At 40.2% G+C, this 20,794-nt stretch overlaps 1 protein-coding gene across 8 annotated transcripts in view; it reads left to right on the top strand.

Annotated features, from left to right (window-relative positions):
- The first annotated feature begins 200 nt into the window (after positions 1–200).
- The window catches only part of RBFOX2 (RNA binding fox-1 homolog 2), a 216,357-nt gene continuing 195,763 nt past the window's right edge, over positions 201–20,794 (top strand). For 3 of the 8 annotated variants that reach the window (XM_030320513.1, XM_030320511.1, XM_030320509.1), the window contains exon 1: positions 201–270. In XM_030320513.1, coding sequence (XP_030176373.1) covers positions 229–270 — 42 coding nt within the window. In that variant the 5' untranslated portion in view covers positions 201–228. The remainder of the gene's footprint in view (positions 271–20,794) is intronic. The other 5 variants (XM_030320516.1, XM_030320512.1, XM_030320514.1 and 2 more) reach the window with 2 other exon arrangements.

The following is a 20,794-nucleotide window of genomic DNA, read 5'->3' as shown; positions in this document are numbered from 1 at the left end:
TTAGTCATAGGACTCTGAATCCCAAGTAGCTAAATTTAGCTCAGGTTCCTGTTGAAAGCATCATTTTGGGGGGGGGCGGGCGGTGGGGGGAAAACGGAAAACCTTTTTGTGTATCCTGCTCCATGAAGCCAATAGGGAAGCAGGAGGAGGTGAGGTTGCCATGGAGATGGTAGCTGTGTGCAAGGGGAGAGCAGCAGGGTTTAGAATTCCAGGAAGGAAGAGAGAGTGATGTCATCAGATTCCATGGACCAGCCCAGGAACCCCTGTGAGGTTGGTGGGGAGTTGGGTGTGCGTGGGGGGTGGTGGAGTGGGAGTTTGTGCAGGGGAATTGTGGCTTCAGTAAGGTGTGGGGAGTCCAGTTCAAGCAGAGAGGTTGGTTGTGTGGAATTGTGCTGATCTGCATTAATGCCTGCTTTTTAAAAATCTGTAAAGCATTCTGAATTTGCAGAATATTTTCTTTGTTGAAAAAGGACGTATCCGTTTAAAGAAGGAGCTAATCTAGATGTAGAAATGGTATCTTTCTGTAGTTCTCTTCCCTGTAGTATTTGTGTGTGCCTTTATTCCTTGTATGTGAGGCTGTTTGTGCACACATTTTGGATATGTAGTTGCCTTTGTATGATGCCTTTTATGGGGCTGCATGCAGCTAAATGCTTCATTAATGCCTGATTATCGTATTTATTTTTCTGTGGCTGGGTGTGTATAAATAAAACGTTACTTCTTATGTAAAAAAAAAAAAAAAAATTGAAAGAGAATCAAAACAGTTGCTTTTGCAGCAGGAAGGAAAACTGCATGCTCCAAGACAGTCATTCTGAACATATGCTGCGCGTTCGCGTTGCTAGTGAAGGGCAAACGTGTTTCTTTTGGAATGACTGAGAGGCTCTTTTTTTTTTTTTTTTTTTTTTAAACAACTCTAACAGAATCTGTGCATCCAAACGAGTACTGCCCTTCAAAATAGTCGCTTTGGCTCTGGTGATACAGACATTGCGCAAAACATAAAGAACTCTCATTAGGAATCAGCTTCAGAGATGAGAGATAAGGAGAGCATTCTCAATACCTAACACCGAATTTTTTATTTAAAAAAATAACCTAGTTGCTCAGATGAGGTTTCTTCACAACTGGCTTTTCCCCATTTGGGGTTGTCAAAAAATCAAATCTGTGTGCAAATGACAAGCTTTTATCCCAGTTAAAGATATTTCAAGTCCTAGATGTAGGTTCTGAAGGTATTTTCGGTTGCAGATAAAGAGCTCTTAGATTGTTTAGTTTAGCAGGTGGCAACGTTTTGAATGATGGCAGCATCTGAGGAATGAGAGCAGAGCCTTCCTAGGGCGACATCTTCTGAGGTGACCCATTTGGATTTATTTGTTCAAGAGTGTGTTAAAATCCGTGACGTTACCATTGGGTAATGTGGGAAGCAGCATTATGTGGCGTGTGTGAGAGCACAGACTCTTTGGAATCAGATTGGCTCAAGCCTTGAACAAACCCTGTTCTGCTATTTCCCGACTGACCTTGGACAAATGACAAGTGACAGTCCCGTGGTGTGTTGGTTTCCTCATGTATAAATGGGAATAATAGTGCTAGAAGTACCCACCTGATAGTGTGGAGCTTAGGGGTAAGTAAGCTAATATTTAAAGCACTTAGACCTATTGGCTGCGTTCTCAATCGATGCGTGCTCTAGTTATGGTCATTCGTAAGTATGCATTTCTTTGAACTACGGAGTGATGAGGTAGAAGGTCCCATACACCGCTGCATGTCGAAGAGTGGGGGGAGGGGCGGCAGCAATCTATAGTTTTTAAAGGATTCCCAGAGGATTCTGACGATCAGCCAGATTTGGGGACTGCTATTTGGGTGTAATCTATTTTGAGTGTGGTCCAAACACCAGTAGCTTCATCATTTCCCCGGAGCTTGTTAGAAATGCAGACTTACAGGCGTCACCCCAGCCCCACTGCATCAGAATCTGCATTTTTAACCAGATAATCCGACAGTGACCTGTGTGCGCATTAAAATTTAAGAAACACTACTTCTCCCAATGGGAGTAATTGGGCGATTACTGCATTTTCAAGGTGAATTCTCTCTCAGTTATTCCCATTGGTGGAAGAGAAGCAGTCTAGCCAGGCTGCTGTGTAGATGAGCGTGCACTTTACCTCCCCTACTGCTCGGCCTAGGGATGAATGCTTTTCTGGGCTGAGTCACCGCGTACCATACAAGGGAAGAGCAGAGTTAGAACTGTGGCTCTGGCCCTACCATTTACTAGCTGTTTGGCCTTGGTCCAGTCATTTAACCTCTGTACGTCTCAGCCTCTTCACCCGGTAACGGAATCATCCCTAGACCACGAAATACTGTGTAGAGAGTATCTAGCACATTACGGTGCCTGCGTGTGTTAGTGCCTTGCCCCCGCCCCCCCTCAACCTTCCAGTGATGATCTGTGTGGTAGTTCTGTCCCTCGGAAAGGGCCACCAGTTGTGACCTAATTCCGTCCTCTCTTGTCCTCCCAGCTATCTCAGGCATCGAGTTGTATGACAGAAAACCGTAGGGATAGTTTTCTTTCCTACTTTGTTCTACAAAATACGTTTTACTTAATGGAGACTGTTACCCAAGAGGGCCGGAAGAAGAGCTATAGGAGGTCCTCTGAGTAGTTGAGCTGGTGCAGGAATCAAGGTATGATGAGATCTGATAGAGGCAGCTCTTTGATGAATTCTTAATAGTTGACCATATGTTTAAAACAATAACATTTGTGCTTAAAAAAAAAATGCCATGTAGGGCTGTCTGGGGGGCTCAGTAGGTTAAACATCTGACTCTTGATTTTGGCTCAGGTCATGATCTTGCTGTCGTGAGATCAAGCCCTGCGTTGGACTCTGTGCTGAGTGTGAAACCTGCTTGGGATTCTCTCTCTCTCTCTCTCTCTCTCTCTCTCTGTCTCTCTCTCTCCCTCCCTCCCTCCCTCTCTCCCTCTCTCCCTCTCTCCCTATCTCTCTGCCCCTTCCCTGCCCCTGCTCTCTCTCTTTCTTCCCTCTCTCACTACCCTCCCCCCCAATAAATACATTAGTGAACATTGAAAAAAACAAAAAATTGTATAGAAAAAAGTCCATAAATTCAGGTGGCTTCATTTGAGGTCCATTAGATCACTTCTAAGCAAGAATTAACATGGCGGTTATCAGAAGATCATTGAATTGAAAAGTAAGGAGAATTTTTTTTTTTTTTTTTTCTAACTAGGGTATCAACACAGTAAGAGGAAGTTCAGGGACTTGCTCTGGGGATGCCAGAAATAGATGGCAGAGAGTTTAGGTCAGAGGATCGGCTGCTGTGGCCAATAAGGCATTGGAAGCAGGAGCAGGAGATAGATAGGTCCATTTTCATTCATTCATACAAGCATTAGGGGGACTGAGGGATACAGCAGAATTGTGAACTCAAAGCCTGTAATGAAAATTGTTGTAATAGCTTTCATCTGAAGGGTAGGTAGGTACACTCCTAGGTGCTTTGTATACATTGTGCTTAATCTTAGCATCTGGGCAATGTATAGGCATAATTACATATATTCTACAGATCAGAAAGGTTGAGTAACTCGCCCTTGGTTAGCTGCTAATAAGCAACAGAGCTGCTTTGACATCGTGTTGGATAGCAATGTGAGGGATGAGACTGTTAGAAAAGGGAAGTTGAAATAGCCAGTAGACACCAGTTAAATAAAATTTATTTTGTCTATGTTGACCTTTTTGGTGAAAGTGTTAATTTAAATTAAGGCTATGATATTCAGCATGTTTGCTTATCTTAGAGGGATTTTTTTGAAAGCTGCCGAATTATCCTTTTGGGATAGATTTCCTTTATACTCGGAACTAATTAAGAGATCTCTTTTTTTAAATACCAAAGCTTGTGAAGTCTTCAGTTCATGGAAACACCAGTTTGAATTAAATACTGTAACACAGACTAATTTGTTGGTGGTTATCAATTGGCATATTTAGCCATAATAAGTATTTGCATAATCATGTCTATTATTTCATGCTGATCCAAATACAGATAATTATCAATGATTGCACAAAGTGAATTTCATGCTCCTAGATAGCTTTCTAAGTTTTAGTTGAAAGAACCCCAGCCTTGCAATTGGAAGTCTTGGGTTGCATGCCCCTTTTTGTCGTTTATTGCCTTGGAGACCTTGTACGTGTCACTTCACCTTAGGAAGTCTAAACCTGAGTTTCCCTCATCAAACAATAATGTTCTCTGTTTAGCAGGATCGTTATAAATAAGAGGATGCGTTTGATACAAGTTCTGGTCCTCACTGACTATAACCATGAGAGAGTCATTTAAAACCTTGCACTGCTTTGGTTTTCTTATCTGTAAGGTCTGCCTGTGTGTGTGAGTATAGGGTGAGGGGAGTAGAGTGCAGATAAAGGAGCTGGATTAGAATTAGATGGTCTACGTGGTCCCCTCGACACCTGTGATCTTATAATTGTCAGATCTGCCTATGGTTTGTAGGTGGTGAAGTGTTACACACAGATAAGGCTTTGTTTCTCGTTCTTGTAATTGTTCTTTAGCTGTGGTAGCCTATTAAGGAACAGGTACTGCCAGGTCACTTTGCATGTATTATCTCAGTTAACCTTTGTAACAACTCTAGGAGGTAGGTGGTGTTATTTAGAAGGGGCAGGAAGAATTTGAGGCTCCGAGATGATCAGGGAGCTAGTAAGTGTCAGGGACATAGGTCAGCGTGATACCAACAACTGTACTTTCCTTTCTGTACCTTACTGTGCATGGAATTATTTGTGACATGTTGACGCTAGGAAGTATTTGTGGGCTTATTATGTATGCCACAGACAAATTGCTTCTTAGGCCTATTATATACTAATGAGGAAATTCAATAAAATATTTTATTTTTGCAAACCCGTGACACATCTACTATCATTGGAAAGAATATATAAAGATGTATAAGATGTAGTTTGAGAGCTTATGATCTACTTGGAAAGAGAAGGCATAGGCATATACATAATACATTTAGAAATCAGTCTGTGGGAGAATAAAGTCAAATGTGCAGTAAATGCTGTAGTAGTTACAAGAAAGGAGTAGTTAGTATGGGCTAGAGGATTGTTTTGCAAGCTTTTTTTGACCATGACCTATGAAAAGGAGATCCATTTTATGTGGCAGCCTAGTGTATAAATACTTATATGTATATATGTGACTAAAACAAGTTTCATGAAATAATCTTTACTCTTGCTAAATATGCTTGATTCTTTCTTGTTAAAAATTGTGTTGTAGTCTAGTATGATGATTCTTAAAATGTGGCCCATAGACCCCTCAAGGCACTTTTTAAAGAGGGTCTTAAAGGTCAGAACTATTTTTATGATAGCATTAAGATACTATTTGCGTTTTTCACTGTGTTGATATTTGCACTGATACTGCATAAGCAATGATGGGTAGGACTACTGATGCTCTGGCAAGAATCAAGGCAGTGTAACAAATTGTACGTGTAGTCATGAAATTCTTCACTGCTACACACTTGCAGTTAAAGATGGAAAAAAAAGCCAATTTCACTTAAGAATGTCCTTGATGAAGCAGGAAAAATTATTGCTCTTATTAAATATCCCCCTTGATTATGTATCTTTTTAATATTCTTTGTGACAAAGTGGGTAATACATGTAAGGCACTTTTACAGACCGAGTAGGAAGGTTATCTCAAGAAAACACTTTTGTGATTGTTTGAGTTACTAGCTGAACTAGCCACTTTTTTCGTGGAACACCACATTTTTACTTAAAAATCAAAATGACTGGGACGCCTGGGTGGTTCAGTCGGTTGAGCTTCTGACTATGGCTCAGGTCATGATCTCATGGCTAGTGAGTTCAAGCCCCGCGTCAGGCTCTGTGCTGACAGCTCCAGGCTGGAGCCTGTTTCTGATTCTGTGTCTCCCTCTCTCTCTGCCCCTCCCCTGCTCATGCTCTCTCTCTCTCTCTGTCTCTGTCTCTGTCTCTCAAACTAAATAAACATTAAAAAATAAAAATAAAAATGACTGAAGGGGCTCTTGGGTTGGTTAAGTGTCCAACTTCGGCTCAGGTCACGATCTCATGGTTCACAAGTTTAAGCCCCGCATTAAGCTCTGTGCTGACATCTCGGAGCCTGGAGCCTGCTTTGGATTTTGTGTCTCCCTCTCTCTATGCCCCTCTCCCCACTCATGCTTTCTCTCTCTCTCTCAAAAATAAATGAACATTAAAAAATACTTAAAAAAATGACTGGCTATTGTTATTTAGATTTGCGTATTTGGCATAGATTTTATTAAAAATGAAGTAAAAAAATAGAAATAAAAATGAAGTGACCCGATTTTCAAGGAAAACAATGACAGTATTTGTTATCAGTGATAACATTTGAGCTTTCAAGGAAAATTCTGGTTGAAATTAGAATTTCAAAAAACTTGTGTCCTGGACAGTGGGCTTGATATCTCTAGTACTTAGACTTAATTCTGATGATACTGATGGTGAGATTAGTGAATGTCAATTTTTTTGGTGTTACATAATGGGATATGTCAACATATAGAAAATCTTATAATTTAATGAACCAGCATTTTATAAATGAACCATGCATAACGTTAAATAATCACGGTAGGTAGAAATTCATTCAAAATGCAAGACAGACCAATGGATTTTGATATAATAGAGAATGAAGAAGACTATTATAATACTCCTGCCTTTTCCAAATACATATCTATGGAAGGCCAGATTTTCTTCTTATATTTCAACCAAAATAACCTATCAGGACAGATTGAATGCAGAAGCAGATAGGAGATTCTAGCCATCTTCTGTTAAGTTGGATGTGAAAGGTATTTGCAAAAATGTAAGACAGTGAAACTGTTCTTACTAAATTTTGTTTTTGTTTTATAAAATGTAGTTCATTTTCATAAAATATTTTCATGGTAACATAATGTTTATTATTGGTATTTTAAAATGGATTGACAAATTTTCTAAAAATTACTCAGTTTTAATTTATAATAGGCAAATACCAATTTATAGCCCACATAAACAAAAGTTCTTTGGAAGCTTTCATAATTTTTTAAGAAAGTAAAGAGATCCTAAGACCAAAAAGTTTGAGAATTGCCACCCTACCATTTTTTTTTTCTTAATAAATAATGGTTGAGATCTCTTAAATATGTCACGAATGGGTCTTGACCCAGAGCTTGAAAACGTACTGAGCTAGAGTTACAGGGATTGCCTTGTGAAGGGAGTTGGACTTTGCTAGATTTTACTTAGGGTGAATTGATGAACACCCTAAGGTGTGAAGTAAGTTGAGTAAAGTTGATACCTGGAGATAGCTGTTTGCAGTAATTCTGTGTAAACCCCATTTACATCTTGCCTTCTGTGAGTTCCCCTTTTGATTTCTTCATGCCTTTCTCACTCCATTATCACACCAAGTACACTTGTTCCCTCTGGGCCTTAACATTTTATTGCATGATTCATGCTGTATTTATTTACATGCCTCTCTCTCTTACTGGACCAGGAGTTCCTTAAGAGAAGAATTAGTGACCTATTTGTCTTTCTATTTCTACCATGGTACAAGACCCATGAAAATCCCTTAATAAATGTTTGTTGAAGAAATAAATAAATGGGGAGGAAAAAGGAATGACCAGGTAAGGCCAGATTTAGGGTGTTAGGAGCTTGAACGTGGAAACAGTGAAGGGCCATTAGCATGGGAGTGATATGGGCGATGTTTTATGAAATTAAACCTGGCCTTCCTTGGTAAGAAAATTGGGAAAAGGTGGATGGCGGCTGCTGGATGAGCCAAAGAACTATTATTATGGTAACTTAGGCTTGACTCAGGTGATCCAGGCCTAGATTAGGTGAACGCTTTTGTCATAGATAATGAAAGACATGTATCCTGAGGAATATTTACAAAAACATAAACATAATCACACCCATGCTACCTAACATTTATTGCATACTTATAATATCCTGAATACTGTGTTAAGGACTCAGTATGTATTATGTCATTTAATTTCCACAGCATCCTTGAGAGGTACAGTTGTTTCCATTTTTTTGATGATTAAGTAAAAATAATACATGTTCATTGTTGAAAAATTAGAAAATGCAGATAGGCAAAAGAAAAATAGTGTGTAGCATTGTAAATCGAAACTCAACACTGAGAGACATAATCACTGAATATTTTGGGATATATCCTTTTAGACTTAGGAAGAAAAAAGTATGTGTGCTGATAGATGACTGCATATAAGGAAACCCTGAATATCAGGCTTTATGCTGTTTCCCCATCGAAAGGATGGGCTAACCTAAATATATAAACTTTTAGGGATGTTGATGAAAGAGGCAAATGTCTTTAAGATGTTAATTTTATTCATGCATATCCAAAATAATATACAAAATTATATAAGTAGGAACGTTTTATCTTTTAGGGTTTTTTGAAGAAGATAAATACTCTACTATATCAGTATCTGTATCTTTGCTTAGAACCATTAGAAGTCTTCAGACAGCTTTCTAGGCTATATGGTGAGATACAGCACTCATATCTGTTATAAGTCGCAGATGATTTTTATTTCAAGCTGTAAGTATCCATTCAGATGACACCAGGAAGGTTGGTTTTCTTTATTTGTGCTATATTGTATGCTGCATTGCTCAAAAAAGTTTTTTTTCAAATTAAAAAATTGAGTTGAAATTCACCTAAAATTCAACCTTTTCAAATGAACAATTTGGTGGTATTTATTATGTTCACAGTGTTGTGCAGCAACCACTCCTCTCCGTTTCCGAACATTTTCATCACCCCCAAAAGAACCCCACACCCACGCAGCAGTCACCTCCATTTTCCCTTCTCTTCAGCCTCTGACAATCACCGGTCTGCTTTCTGCCTCTATGAATTTACTGTTCTGCATATTTCATATAAATGGAATCATACAATATGTGACTTTTGTATCTGGCTTCTCTCATTTAGCATAATGTTTTCAAGGTTCATCCATATTGTTGCATATATCAGTACTCTGTTTTTCTTTATAGCTGAATATTCCTTTGTATACATATTGCCACAATTTGCTTATCTGCTCTTTAGTTGATGCACATTTGTGTTGTTCCTGCCTTTTAGCTGTTGTGCATAGCACTTTGATGAACGTGTGTATAAGCATTTGTTTATCTGTTTTTGGTTCTTTGGGGAATATACCTAGGAGTGGAATTGCTGGGCCATATGGTAATTCTATATTTAACTTTTTGAGGAACCACCGAACTGTTTTCTGTAGCAGCTGAACCATTTTATATTCCCACCAGCAGTGTACAAGGGTTGGTTTGTCAATTTATTTTTAATGAGGAACACAATAAGATGGGGGAAAGTAAAGAGAAAATATGTGTGGCCTTTGAGTTTATTAGAGCTTTGTATCTCAGATTTTGCCTGACAGACTTATTAAATATTTAACATCACTTCAGCACTGAGAATGAAATTTAGCATAGGGAAATGTATCTAATCTATTTTAAGTGGTAGCAGACTAAGAAGTGAAGATTGGAGAAGTGAAAGAAGGGAAATTTAAATAGACTTGAAATTCCTTGAAGGCAAAGGACCTATTCAACTTTGCGTCCTCTGTATTTAGTAAAATGCTTGGCAGGTCATAGGTTGTGCTGGATTTCCCCAAGACTATCCTAGGTCCAGCGATTCACTGGGATGTACAGGACTCAACATGTAGTTCATATACATGGCTCATGTTCATTGTCATGGCTGTGAATTATAACATTGAAAGCGTAATGCAGAATCAGCAGTGGGAAAGAGCGCATGGGGGTGAAGTCCAGAAGAAATCAGGCTCAAGCTTCCAAGAGTTCTCTCCCAGGGGAGTCACACAGGATGCGCTTTGCTTCCCTCAGCAGCAAGTTGTGACAGTGTTGTCTCTCAGGGAAGCTTATTGGAGACATTGTGCTGAGATTTTTCTTCTTTGAGGGTAAGTGGGAAGGGTTGCTCACAGAGGACCTCTACCTACTACATACCACAAATCCAGACTTTTCCGAAGGAAATGTTCAGCATAAACCGTATTGTTTGCAGAATTCAGGCACGGTGGGCCACTCTTATCAGTTCTGGGGACAGAAGCCTCCCAGAATGAAATCTAAGTTCTCAGACACCGACCAAGACCAACCTCGCAAGCTGCCCTTTCTAAGGATGGCAGTCAAGCCTGCTATGTTCATTCTTTTCCTATGCTTAGGTGTTTTAGTTCCTTAAAAAGTGTTGCTAGGTTCTGTGAAAAAAAACTAAATACCATAGTAGAGAACCAGCAGGGACTTCAGTGTTAGACAGACCTGGATTTGTATTACTATAGGCAAATTGCATAGTTTTCTGAGCTTCAGTTTTCTTACTATAGAGAGAGACATTATGGAGTTTAATGAGAATACCAAGTGGTAACGTAAAGAACACTGATAACGTAAAGACGCTACGCATAGTGTCTGCCCTGTGTATAGTAAGTAGCTGTCAACATTTTGTTTCAGCTCACCTGTATCAGGAAATAAAGAGAACTCGAAAGAGTAGCAGATGTACTCTAACAGCAAGTATAATATAATGTAATAATTATATATATATATATCATGTATATATGATTATTACATTATATTATACCTGCTATTATATTACATCTGCTACTGGAGTTTTCTTTACTTCCTGATACAACATTGATATAATTAATATCTAATAGCAATACCCCTGGGGCTGAGATAGGGCACCAAAGGAAGAGCCTACCTCCTCTACCCCAGCGGCTGAGATCTAGACTTGGTTGGAGAGGGCATGGCTGTGGCTTTCTGAGTGGCAGAGAAGTAATTCCCTGTGATGCCAGACCTGCAGAACTTGTTGGAACTCTGCCTTTTTAAAAGTTGCCAAAAATCTATCTTCTAGGGTACAGGTTTTCTCTGCTGTCTGAAAGTAAAGTGTTCCTGTGAAACCTTTTGTAATCCAAAATGGAGTAAAGTGAAGAAACGATTACTATTAATATATATGGAGAAATTTTTGAACATTTCTAGCCTCCCAAAACAACTTAAGTGTTTTTGGTACCTTTGGACACGCGTTGCTAACGGATGCGCAAAACAAAGATAAAGCACAGACGCTCACAAACCAGATACTAATGTAGCTTTTTCTTTCAAGTGAAGTGGTGTAAGATAAATGTTCAGGAAGGGGGGATGCGGGTCTTGAGGAAAGCTGTTGACAGGGAGTTGTTCTACCAGAGGTCCTGTGTCGTATACCAGCCCAAGGGGGGTTCCTAGGGGAAGCTGCTGATGGCGGGGTGCTGCTGCCTGCTATTTTGCACTGCAGGAGCTGGAAGGGAGGAAGAGTCCTTGTCTTGTGGGAAACTGCTGAGAAAGCACCTTGGGACCTGGAAGCAAAACCCTTTCCGCTAAGATGCATTTCCTGTGCTCTCTACTGACACAGCTTGGCACCGTGCGTGCTGTTGAAGGGAACCTGCCTAAAAGGCCCAGATCCATTTTCAGAGAGCAGGCAAAAAGGATGTATTTGGAGCTGGGAGTCAACTAATTGATAAGCAGCATATGGGTAGAACGCATATTTAATTCCAGATGCTCAGAAGCCAGGAAGAAGATGGCAAATAGAGATCTAAGGTACCCAAATGTCAGTAAGCCACATGCAAAAAACAAAACAAAACAAAACAAAAAACAAAAAAACAAAAAACAAAAACCCAAAACAAACAAACAAAACCAACTTGGACACTTATACCATACACAAAAATTAATTCGGAATGGATCTAAGGCCTAAACACAAGAGCTGAAACTGTAAAACTCTTAGAAAAAAACACAGGGGTAAATCTTTCTGACCTTGGATTTGGCATCTTGGATATGACACTGAAAGTACAGGTAAAAACAACAACAGGTAAATTGAACTTCAGGAAAATGAAAAACTTCTGTGGATCAAAGGATATATACCATCAACAGAATGGAAAGTAGCCCCAAATGGGAGAAAATATTTACAAATCATTTATCTAGTAAGGGATTACTATCCAAAATATTTAAAGAACTCCTACAACACGATAGTAACAAAACAGGTCTAGGTGGTTTCACGGTGGGTGTCTTGGCCACAAGCAGTTTTGCTCCATAACAAAATGGTTGTAAGGCAATTTTGTACTAAAGGGGAAAAAATAACTGGTTGACAGTTTGGTTTGACAGTTGCCGGTTTCATTGAGTGGTGACAGTTTGGTTTCATTTCTCTATCGAAATAGTACTCCTGTCTTTATATTATTATATATAAGTCTTAGGCCTCCTTGTCAAGGTCCATATGGTGGCGTAGTTTTGAACCCTTATCTCCCAAAGAACTTTGTAATGTCTGTTGGCAAACGTGACAGGATGCCAAGAACAACAGTGTAGAAGGCTTTCGTGATGCAGTACAGAGTCTAGTTATAAATAGACACCCTAGTATTTGGAAACGGATACCTCTTCTAATGAAGTAAGAAGTTCTAGTGAAAGAAAAAGTGAGATGCCAAACAAGGAGACCAATCAGGAAGCAAAAAAAAAAAAAAAAAAAAAAAAAAAGAAAGTACTAAGCATAATACGATGAATGACAGATGACAGACTTGGAAGACAAGTGCTAGGTATAATTTAAATATTAAACATAGAATTGCCAATAATCCAGCCATTCTGCTTCTGGATGTATACCCACAGAAGTGAAAGCAGGGACTCCATATTTGCACACCCACGTTCATAGTAGCCTTATTCACTATAGCCAAAAGGTGGAAGCCACCCAGTGTACATGAAGAGATGAATAGTTAAACAGAAGGGGTCTGTCTATACAATGCAATATTAGCCTTAAAAAGAAGGAAGTTCTGACTTAAGCTACAGCGTGGATGAACCTTGAATACATTATGGTTAAGTCAGAACTTCCTGAACACTGGTTTTTTGAACACTGGTTACAAAAGGTTATGGTTCCACTTACATGAGGGTCCTGGAGTCGTCGAATTTACAGAGACAAAGTAGAATGGGGGTTGCCAGGGATGGGGGAAGGGGAGAATGGGGAATCGAAGGAGTAGTGAGTTTCACTTGGAGACAGTTCTGGAGACAGTGGTGAAGGTTCTACAACAGTGTGCGTGTACTTAATGCCACAGAACTGTACACTTAAAAATGGTGGAAATGGCAAATTTTATATTATTTATATGTAACAACGATTTTTTATTTTTTTTATTTTTATTTTTTATTTATTTATTTTTCAACGTTTATTTATTTTTGGGACAGAGAGAGACAGAGCATGAACGGGGGAGGGGCAGAGAGAGAGGGAGACACAGAATCGGAAGTAGGCTCCAGGATCTGAGCCATCAGCCCAGAGCCTGACGCGGGGCTCGAACTCACGAACCGCGAGATCGTGACCTGGCTGAAGTCGGACGCTTAACCGACTGCGCCACCCAGGCGCCCCACAACGATTTTTTAGAAAAGGAAAAAATAGAAACTGCTGAAGAATATTTATAGTCTGATGTCAGACCCTGGTACCGGAAGGAGTAGATGGAAGGGGAATTTTATTTATTATGTATGTACTTGGAAATACAGTTTGGTTATCATGATTGAATTTTAATTAAAAAAATAAGTTAGAAATGAATGGGTTTGTAAGGAAATTGAAGAACTGGGAGTGTTAGCCAGTCAGGAATTGATCCCAGCAGGGTGGATTGCTAGATTGTGTGGAGCACCCATACATATGTCACAAGAGGCCGAGTTGCTTTGGTCACCTTAGAGCTAATCGCATTGATTTTTCTCTCGTTGAATGCTGGAATGGATTCATAACGTTCCTAATTGTTACCTAGTGTTTGAACACCTTCAGGTGATGCGGGATGGCCATTCGGCACGTATTTTTAAAGAACTGGCTTTAACATAAGCTAAGAAAAATCGATTGTTGTTTATTTGGAAATTTGTTACTTTGTAGGAATGAGTCCCCTAGACTGATTGAATTTCTGGAGTCATTTGCGACTGATAGACAGGGGGGCGGGGAGGGAATTCTTGTGGAACTTCCTCACAGTGTGTTACATCCGAGAGATTAAGGAATTTGGCCAGAGTCACACAGTTAGAAGGTGGCACAGCCAGCTGTCTCACTCCCAGAGTCCATGCTTTCTCTATTGCTCATGAGCGGAGCTCCTTACAGCAGCAGTGAGCAGTCTGAGGCGTCAACAGCTTCCATGATTTGAGAGTCCAGGGTTCTAGGCTGTAGGTTCTCTTTTCTGGCTGATTTGTTGAATGACTGTGGGCAGAGTACTTCTCTTTCAGTGTCAGTTTCCTCAGCTCTAAGAAGAGGGTTTTGATTGGTTATCTCTTTGAACTCTGTGGTTGTTCTTGAAAAGAGGACGTTTTAGTGTGTTCCAAAGGTGGGCTGCCAGCACCCAGTAAATCCCCGTGTCAGCTTTTAGCATGAACGTATTACTTACACTGGGGCATTTTTATTTTAACTTAGAAAAGAAAAAAAGAAGACGGTGTTTGGGGTGGGAGGTGGTGAGTATAACAAAGTACTGTCATCAGTTGTCTTGACTGGGATGTAGAATAAATTATGTCTTATTTTACTGAATCATGAAAGCTTGGTTTACCAGTTACCAGTTGCATTTATGTTGGGACCGTGTTGTTAGATACCGCCAGATTCATATCCCTTCTAAGTCTTCATCTTATCTCTGGGTACCTTGAATCCTATATGGCTTGGAAGCAGAATGATGCCCTGTGATTGCTTAGCAATCTGTCTTCCTGAGCCGAAGATTCTTGTTGCTGGGATTGGTTTTTGCATGCCATAACATATGGAATTTAGGTACGTCTTCAGTTCCTGTGGTCTCCCCTCCCATGTCCATACTTGGAAAACAAGTTACTTTGGTTGCAAAACAAGATAGTGAAATATCTTAGGAAACTCGACTCGCTTCTTTTTCCAGCCAGTATGGTTTAAATCAATCTTCCTTCCATTGTTAAATGTGCATAGGGTAATGTGAGGTTCATTTTCAGCCACACATAAGTCTGTGAAAAATCTGGACTTGTTAGCATTGCCCAAGTTTTGTTTGTAGAGGACAGCTTTGTTTCTTTCCTTTGCTTCTTTTTACTTTTCCTCTCCCCAGATTGCCTGGTGGCAGGAATTTACTTTGTTCCATTCTCAATATTTTTCTTCCTCTTTCATTTGGTGAAATGGGTTTGATTTTGTTAGACACGAAAGACAACCAGGTGCGTTTTGATTTTCTTTTTTTTTTTTTTAATAATTGCTTGATGTAACTTCATTGTGTGTTTCTGGTTTTCTACACCCTGCCTCTAGACAGTCCTCATCAGTGATAGAAGCCAATGAGAAATACCCTTGTAATAAATCTCTGGATGTTGAACACACAATCTGTTAAGTAGGTGAAACCAGGGAAGTTTGGCAGAGGGTGTCCTTCATAGGCTCCTGTTAATATTTCATGGATCATTCCATTGCTTAGAGGTTATGGCTAAAGTATTCTATCACTACTATGTTTCTGTATGAATGTAGGGATTTTTTTGATCTTCAGTGTTGTTAATTTCTCCTAACACTTCTTTTTTAACTGTATTTTAAAAATGCTTAAGGAAGGGCACCTGGGTGGCTCAGTTGGTTGAGTGTCCGACTGTTGGTTTCTGCTCAGGTCATGAACCCATGGTTGTGGATCAAGCCCTGTGTTGGGTTCCACGCCGAGTGTGGAGTCTGCTTGGGATTCTCTCTCTCTCCTCTGACTCTCTTCCCTGTGCTCTCTTCTGTTTCTGAAAAATAAAAGTAAATGCTTAAGGAAACAGTACCTTTTGCTTTTCAAAAAAGAAAAAAGCAGATATGGTGTCTTTCAGAAAAAAGAAATGTGTGTTTTTTTTTTAATTTTTTTTTTTTTTTTTTTAGTTTATTTTTGAGACAGAGACAGAGCATGAATGGGGAGGGGCAGAGAGAGAGGAAGACACAGAATTGGAAGCAGACTCCAGACTCTGAGCTGTCAGCACAGAGCCCGACACGGGGCTCGAACTCACGGACTGTGAGATCATGACCTGAGCCGAAGTCGGAAGCTCAACCGACTGAGTCACCCAGGCGCCCCTGAAATACTGTGTCTTTTAAGCATGCATCAGTCAGTCACGGTGCTGAGGTGTGGTCCTCCAGTGAGCACCCACCCCCATTCCCACACACACTGTTCTAGAAGATCTTCTGGAGGCCTGAGGTTTGTTGTTGGTTATGGGATCAGTCACATTCTCTTGTAATTATTATGAGTTTGCACTCCTCAAGGCAGGGATAACAACGCTGTGCTTGTCATAAGGCGATCGTTCAATCACCCATACTGAATAAAGGAAGGATTCTTTGGCTTAAGTGGATTTTTCAAACATAGGTGCATGTGGGAGCTTCTAAGCCACCTGTGAAAGAATACAAAAGTCAGGTGCTGTTTTTCTTCTCTCGGTGTCCACTCTACACGCATGGCCCACCGCAGTTCTCTATTTGACCATTACTTAAGGAGCCTTCTGTTACAGGCCTGCTAACCAGAAGCTTCTAAACAGGTTTACTTGCTGACCTCTAGTCACTAAGGATTCTTGTGGTTTGTATTTTATTTCTTATATCTTCTTCTTATTTTTGAGCAGCCTCTGTGCCTACGCAGAGTCCGTTTTGAACTCTTCCGGTCTTGCTCGGCCAGACCGTTTGCTTATGTAGGCCCACGCATAGCTGCTGAAGCCTGTTCTCTTGGAGTTTAACACGTCCGATTTCTAGCCTGTCCGTTCCATTAGCCAGCCTTGTAATTCCATGTCTACTTTAAGTATCAGTTATTATTTTCACACTGATTAAGAACTCAGATCTGCACATCTTGGACCATCAACATTGTCCCAGGGCCAGAGGAGTGTTCTTTACTGTGGTCACGAGGCAGCAGAGGTACTGGGTACAGAGTTAAGGCCTAAGTGTGAAGGCGCCTCAGCCACTGTCATTAGCTATTTGGCCTCAAGCAAATCACTTAATCTTTCTGAGATTCAGTTTTGTTATCTGTAAAATGAGGGTTATAAAACCTATTTTCTGCATCATGAGGACTAAATAAGATTATATGAAGGTGTTTTTGGAAGTTATAAAGCACTACGGAACACTGGCAATGGTGACTTTTTTAGTTCTCTATAATGTTCCAAGCAATATGTGGATTTTACATTTCGTCAAATTGAAACAATTCAGATAAAGCATGCCCTTTCAGCCTTCCACAGATCATACTCTTCTCCCTAGAGGTAACCCCTGTGCATTTATTTACTTTCTAATATGCATGTAGAAATACCTCTTAAAATGTTTTTTTTTTTAATATTTATTTTTGAGAGAGAGAGAGAGAAAGAGACAAAGTGTGAGAGGGGCAGGGAAAGAGAGAGAGGGAGACACAGAATCTGAGCTGTCAGCACAGAGCCCGACGCGGGGCCCAAACCCACAAACCATGAGATCACGACCTGAGCCGAAGTCGGATGCTTAACCAACTGAGCCACTCAGGCACTCCTGTAGAAATACCTCTTTAAAAAAACAGCACGCTATTCTGCTGTCATTTAGTATGACTTGAGGTAGTTCATAGAGGTTTTATCTTTTTAAAAGCTTGCACAGGGGTGTCGAAATAATAGAATAGCATTGTTTCTCATTATTAACGGAGACTGAGGTTCTTTCCAGTTTTTCACTGTTAGAAACAGCACCGCGTTGAAAGTCTTTGCACACGATTCTTTGAGCACGTGTGCAAGTGATTAATTATCTAGAGTGGCTGCACAGGTCAGAGATGTGAAATTACAAGAAGGTATGTGCATTTAGCATTTTAATGATTATTGTCAAATTGCTTTCCAAAGCAGTGGTCTCAGTATACTTCTGTTCTTACCATTAGATGTGAAGGTGCCTATTTACTCTTCTTCTTGCTAACTCGTGATGTTTTCATTTTCATTTTTGTCAGTCTCAGGAGTGAAAAATTATATCTCAAATCCAAAAGAACGTTCATAGACAGCGTGGTTTGTGAGTGCAAATAGTTATGCTATTCCGAAAGCATAACTGGAAACAATTTAAGAATCTATTAATAGGAAAATAAGGCTGGTCAATAAATTGTGGCATAGTCGTAAATAAGATAGGATACCAAACAGTCCCCGTTAGTGAAATACAGTAACTGTTCATAAGGGGAGTTGAATCTCATGGTTTCGAGCAAAAAAAGGAAATTGCTGAAGAATGCGTACAATAAGATCCATTTTTATAAATTAAACAATATGCAAAGTTAATGCATTTTGGAGGGACAGATTTGTACATGATAAAGTTAAAAAGGTGAGCGAGCCTTTGTCATTAAGTGTAGGCCACTTTCAGAGAGACGGAGTTTCTGAGAGCTGGTGAGTTCCAAGGAGCCTTATCTGAGAGATGGGGGAGAGAGAAGAGCCTGACCTTGCTGAGAGGCCAGCGAAGGAGTGAATCCATTTCCTCTGACATATATCTGTGCAACGTATTATATTTGTCTTTGCTGTTAAAGTTTCTTTTCTTTTTTTTTGTTACTTATTTTGAGAGAGCTAGAGAGAGAGTGCCTGCGCGCAGGGGAGGGGCAGAGAGAGGGAGAGAAAGAATCCCAAGCAGGCTTGGCAGCCTGGAGCCCACCATGGGGCTTGACCAGAGATCCAGACCTGAGCTGAAATCAGGAGTCTGACGCTCAGCCAACTAAGCCACCCAGGCGCCCTTTTGCTGTTAAAGTTTCTGACAATACCGGCTTCTAGGAATGTGACTTTTTTCCTTATAAAAAGTTCTCTGCATTGCTGAACTCAAGAATAGAGTTTATATGTGGGATAATCTCTGGGAGTGATGAATGTTAATTTTGCTTATTGATGTTTTCCATTTTCATTTTTTTTTTTTTTTTTTTTTTTAGTTTACTCATTTATTTTGAGGGAGAGAGAGGGCAGCATGAGTGGGGGAGGGGGCAGAGAGAGAGGGAGAGAGAATCCCAAGCAGGCTCCTTGCTGTCAGCACATGGAATGAGCATGAGGCTCAATCCCACATTGACATTGTTACCTGAGCTGAAATCTAGAGTCAGGCACTCAACTGACTGAGCCACCCGGGCACCCTTCCATTGCTTTCTTAAATATTGTGGAGTGGTTATTACAAAAGAGAAGTTGATGAAATGGAAATAACAGGGGCTTTGGAATCCAGCAGACCTGGGTTGATAGTTTTTTCCCACTTAGTACCTGTGCTTTATTATCTCCTTCTCTTTGTTGTTTTCTCTTCCTCTTCCCTTCCATCCTGAGACTCTACCTGGATTTAATGTTCAATATCTAGCAGTTATCATCACCTTTATCATCATCATTGTTAAAATTTGTAGGGAATGATGTCGAATTAAATTATAGAATCTAGAACAAATAAGGCACTTGTAGATTTCAGAAGAGCCCTGTTCTTTTTGTCACAGTCTAAGCTGTATGTCTCCCCTGTAAAAATTCGTGTGAAAGTAGCTAGATTGCCTGTTATTACTATTATTAAATAACAGGTTGATTGACATAGAACTCACAGACCATGGGGCTCCTGGGTGGCTCAGTTGGTTGAAGGTCCAACTCCTGATTTTGGGTCAGGTCATGATCCCAGGATGCTGGGATTGAGCCCTGCATTGGGTTCTATGCTGAGTGTGGAGTCTGCTTAAGATTTCATTCATTCATTCTCTTTCTCTCTCTACCCCTCCCCCCACCACCCACCTGACCCCTTCCCCACTCTCACACTCTCTAAAATTAAAAAAAAAAAGGGGCACCTGGGCGGCTCAGTCAGTTAAGTGTCCCACTTTGGCTCAGGTCATGATGTCACAGTTCGTGAGTTCGAGCCCCATGTCAGGCTCAGAGCCTGGAGCCTGCTTCAGATTCTGTGTCTCCCTCTCTCTCTGCCCCTAACCCACTTGCACTGTTTCTCTCTCTCTCAAAAAATAAATACACCCTAAAAAAAATATAAAAAAGAATTTGCAGATCATAAATCTCACCCTTTTAAATTGATTTTAGTAGTTTTTAGTGTTGTGGCAGTTTTTAGTATAGTCATCAAGTTGTGCGTCTGTCATCGCTAATTCAAGAACATTGTCACTACCATAGACAAACCCAGTACCTGTTACCACTCATTCCCCATTCTGCCCTTTTATCCCCTAGAGCTGCTAATCTCTTTTCTTTATGGATTTGTCCATGCTGGATATTTCATATAAATGGAGTCATACAATTTGCTGCCTTTGTTTTTCTTCCCCCCCACTTAGCATGGTGTTTTCAAGATGACCTGTTTGTCTCAGCACTTCATTCCTTTGTATTGCCCAGTAACATTGTTATGAATGTATCATACTTTACTTATGCATTCAGCAACTGGTGAACATTTGGATTGTTTCGACTTTTTGGCCATTATGGAATAAAGCTGCTTCTTGGCCATTATGGAATAAAGCTGCTTCGTACATTTCTGAACAAGGTTTTATGTGGACATGTGTTTTCAGTTTTCTTTCTTACACCAAGTGGAATCGCCGGATCATATGGTAACTCGGTTTTAACATTTGGAGGAACTGCGGGCCTGTTTCCACAGTGCCGTACCATTTTACCTTCCTGCCAGCAGTGTATGAGATTCCAGTTTCTCCACATCCTCACTAAAGTTTATCTTGTTCCCGTAACGGGTGTGAAGTATTTTCTCATTACGGTTTTGATTTGCATTTCACTAATGACTAAAGATATTGAGCATCTTTTCATGTACCTACTGGCCATTTGTACATCTTTGGAGAACTTCCTGTGGAAATCCTCCGTTTTATTTTTATAGCTTTTTTTTTTTTTTTAATGTTTATTTTTGAGAGAGAGAGAGAGAGAGACAGAGCGTGAACAGGGGAGGAGCAGAGAGAAAGGGAGACACAGAATCCGAGCTGTCAGCACAGAGCCCGACGCGGAGCTTGAACCCACGA

The sequence above is a fragment of the Lynx canadensis genome, chromosome B4, assembly GCF_007474595.2.
Source record: "Lynx canadensis isolate LIC74 chromosome B4, mLynCan4.pri.v2, whole genome shotgun sequence".
In the NCBI taxonomy this organism is placed as follows: Eukaryota; Metazoa; Chordata; class Mammalia; order Carnivora; family Felidae; genus Lynx; species Lynx canadensis.
This window is presented reverse-complemented; position numbering and strand designations above follow the sequence as displayed.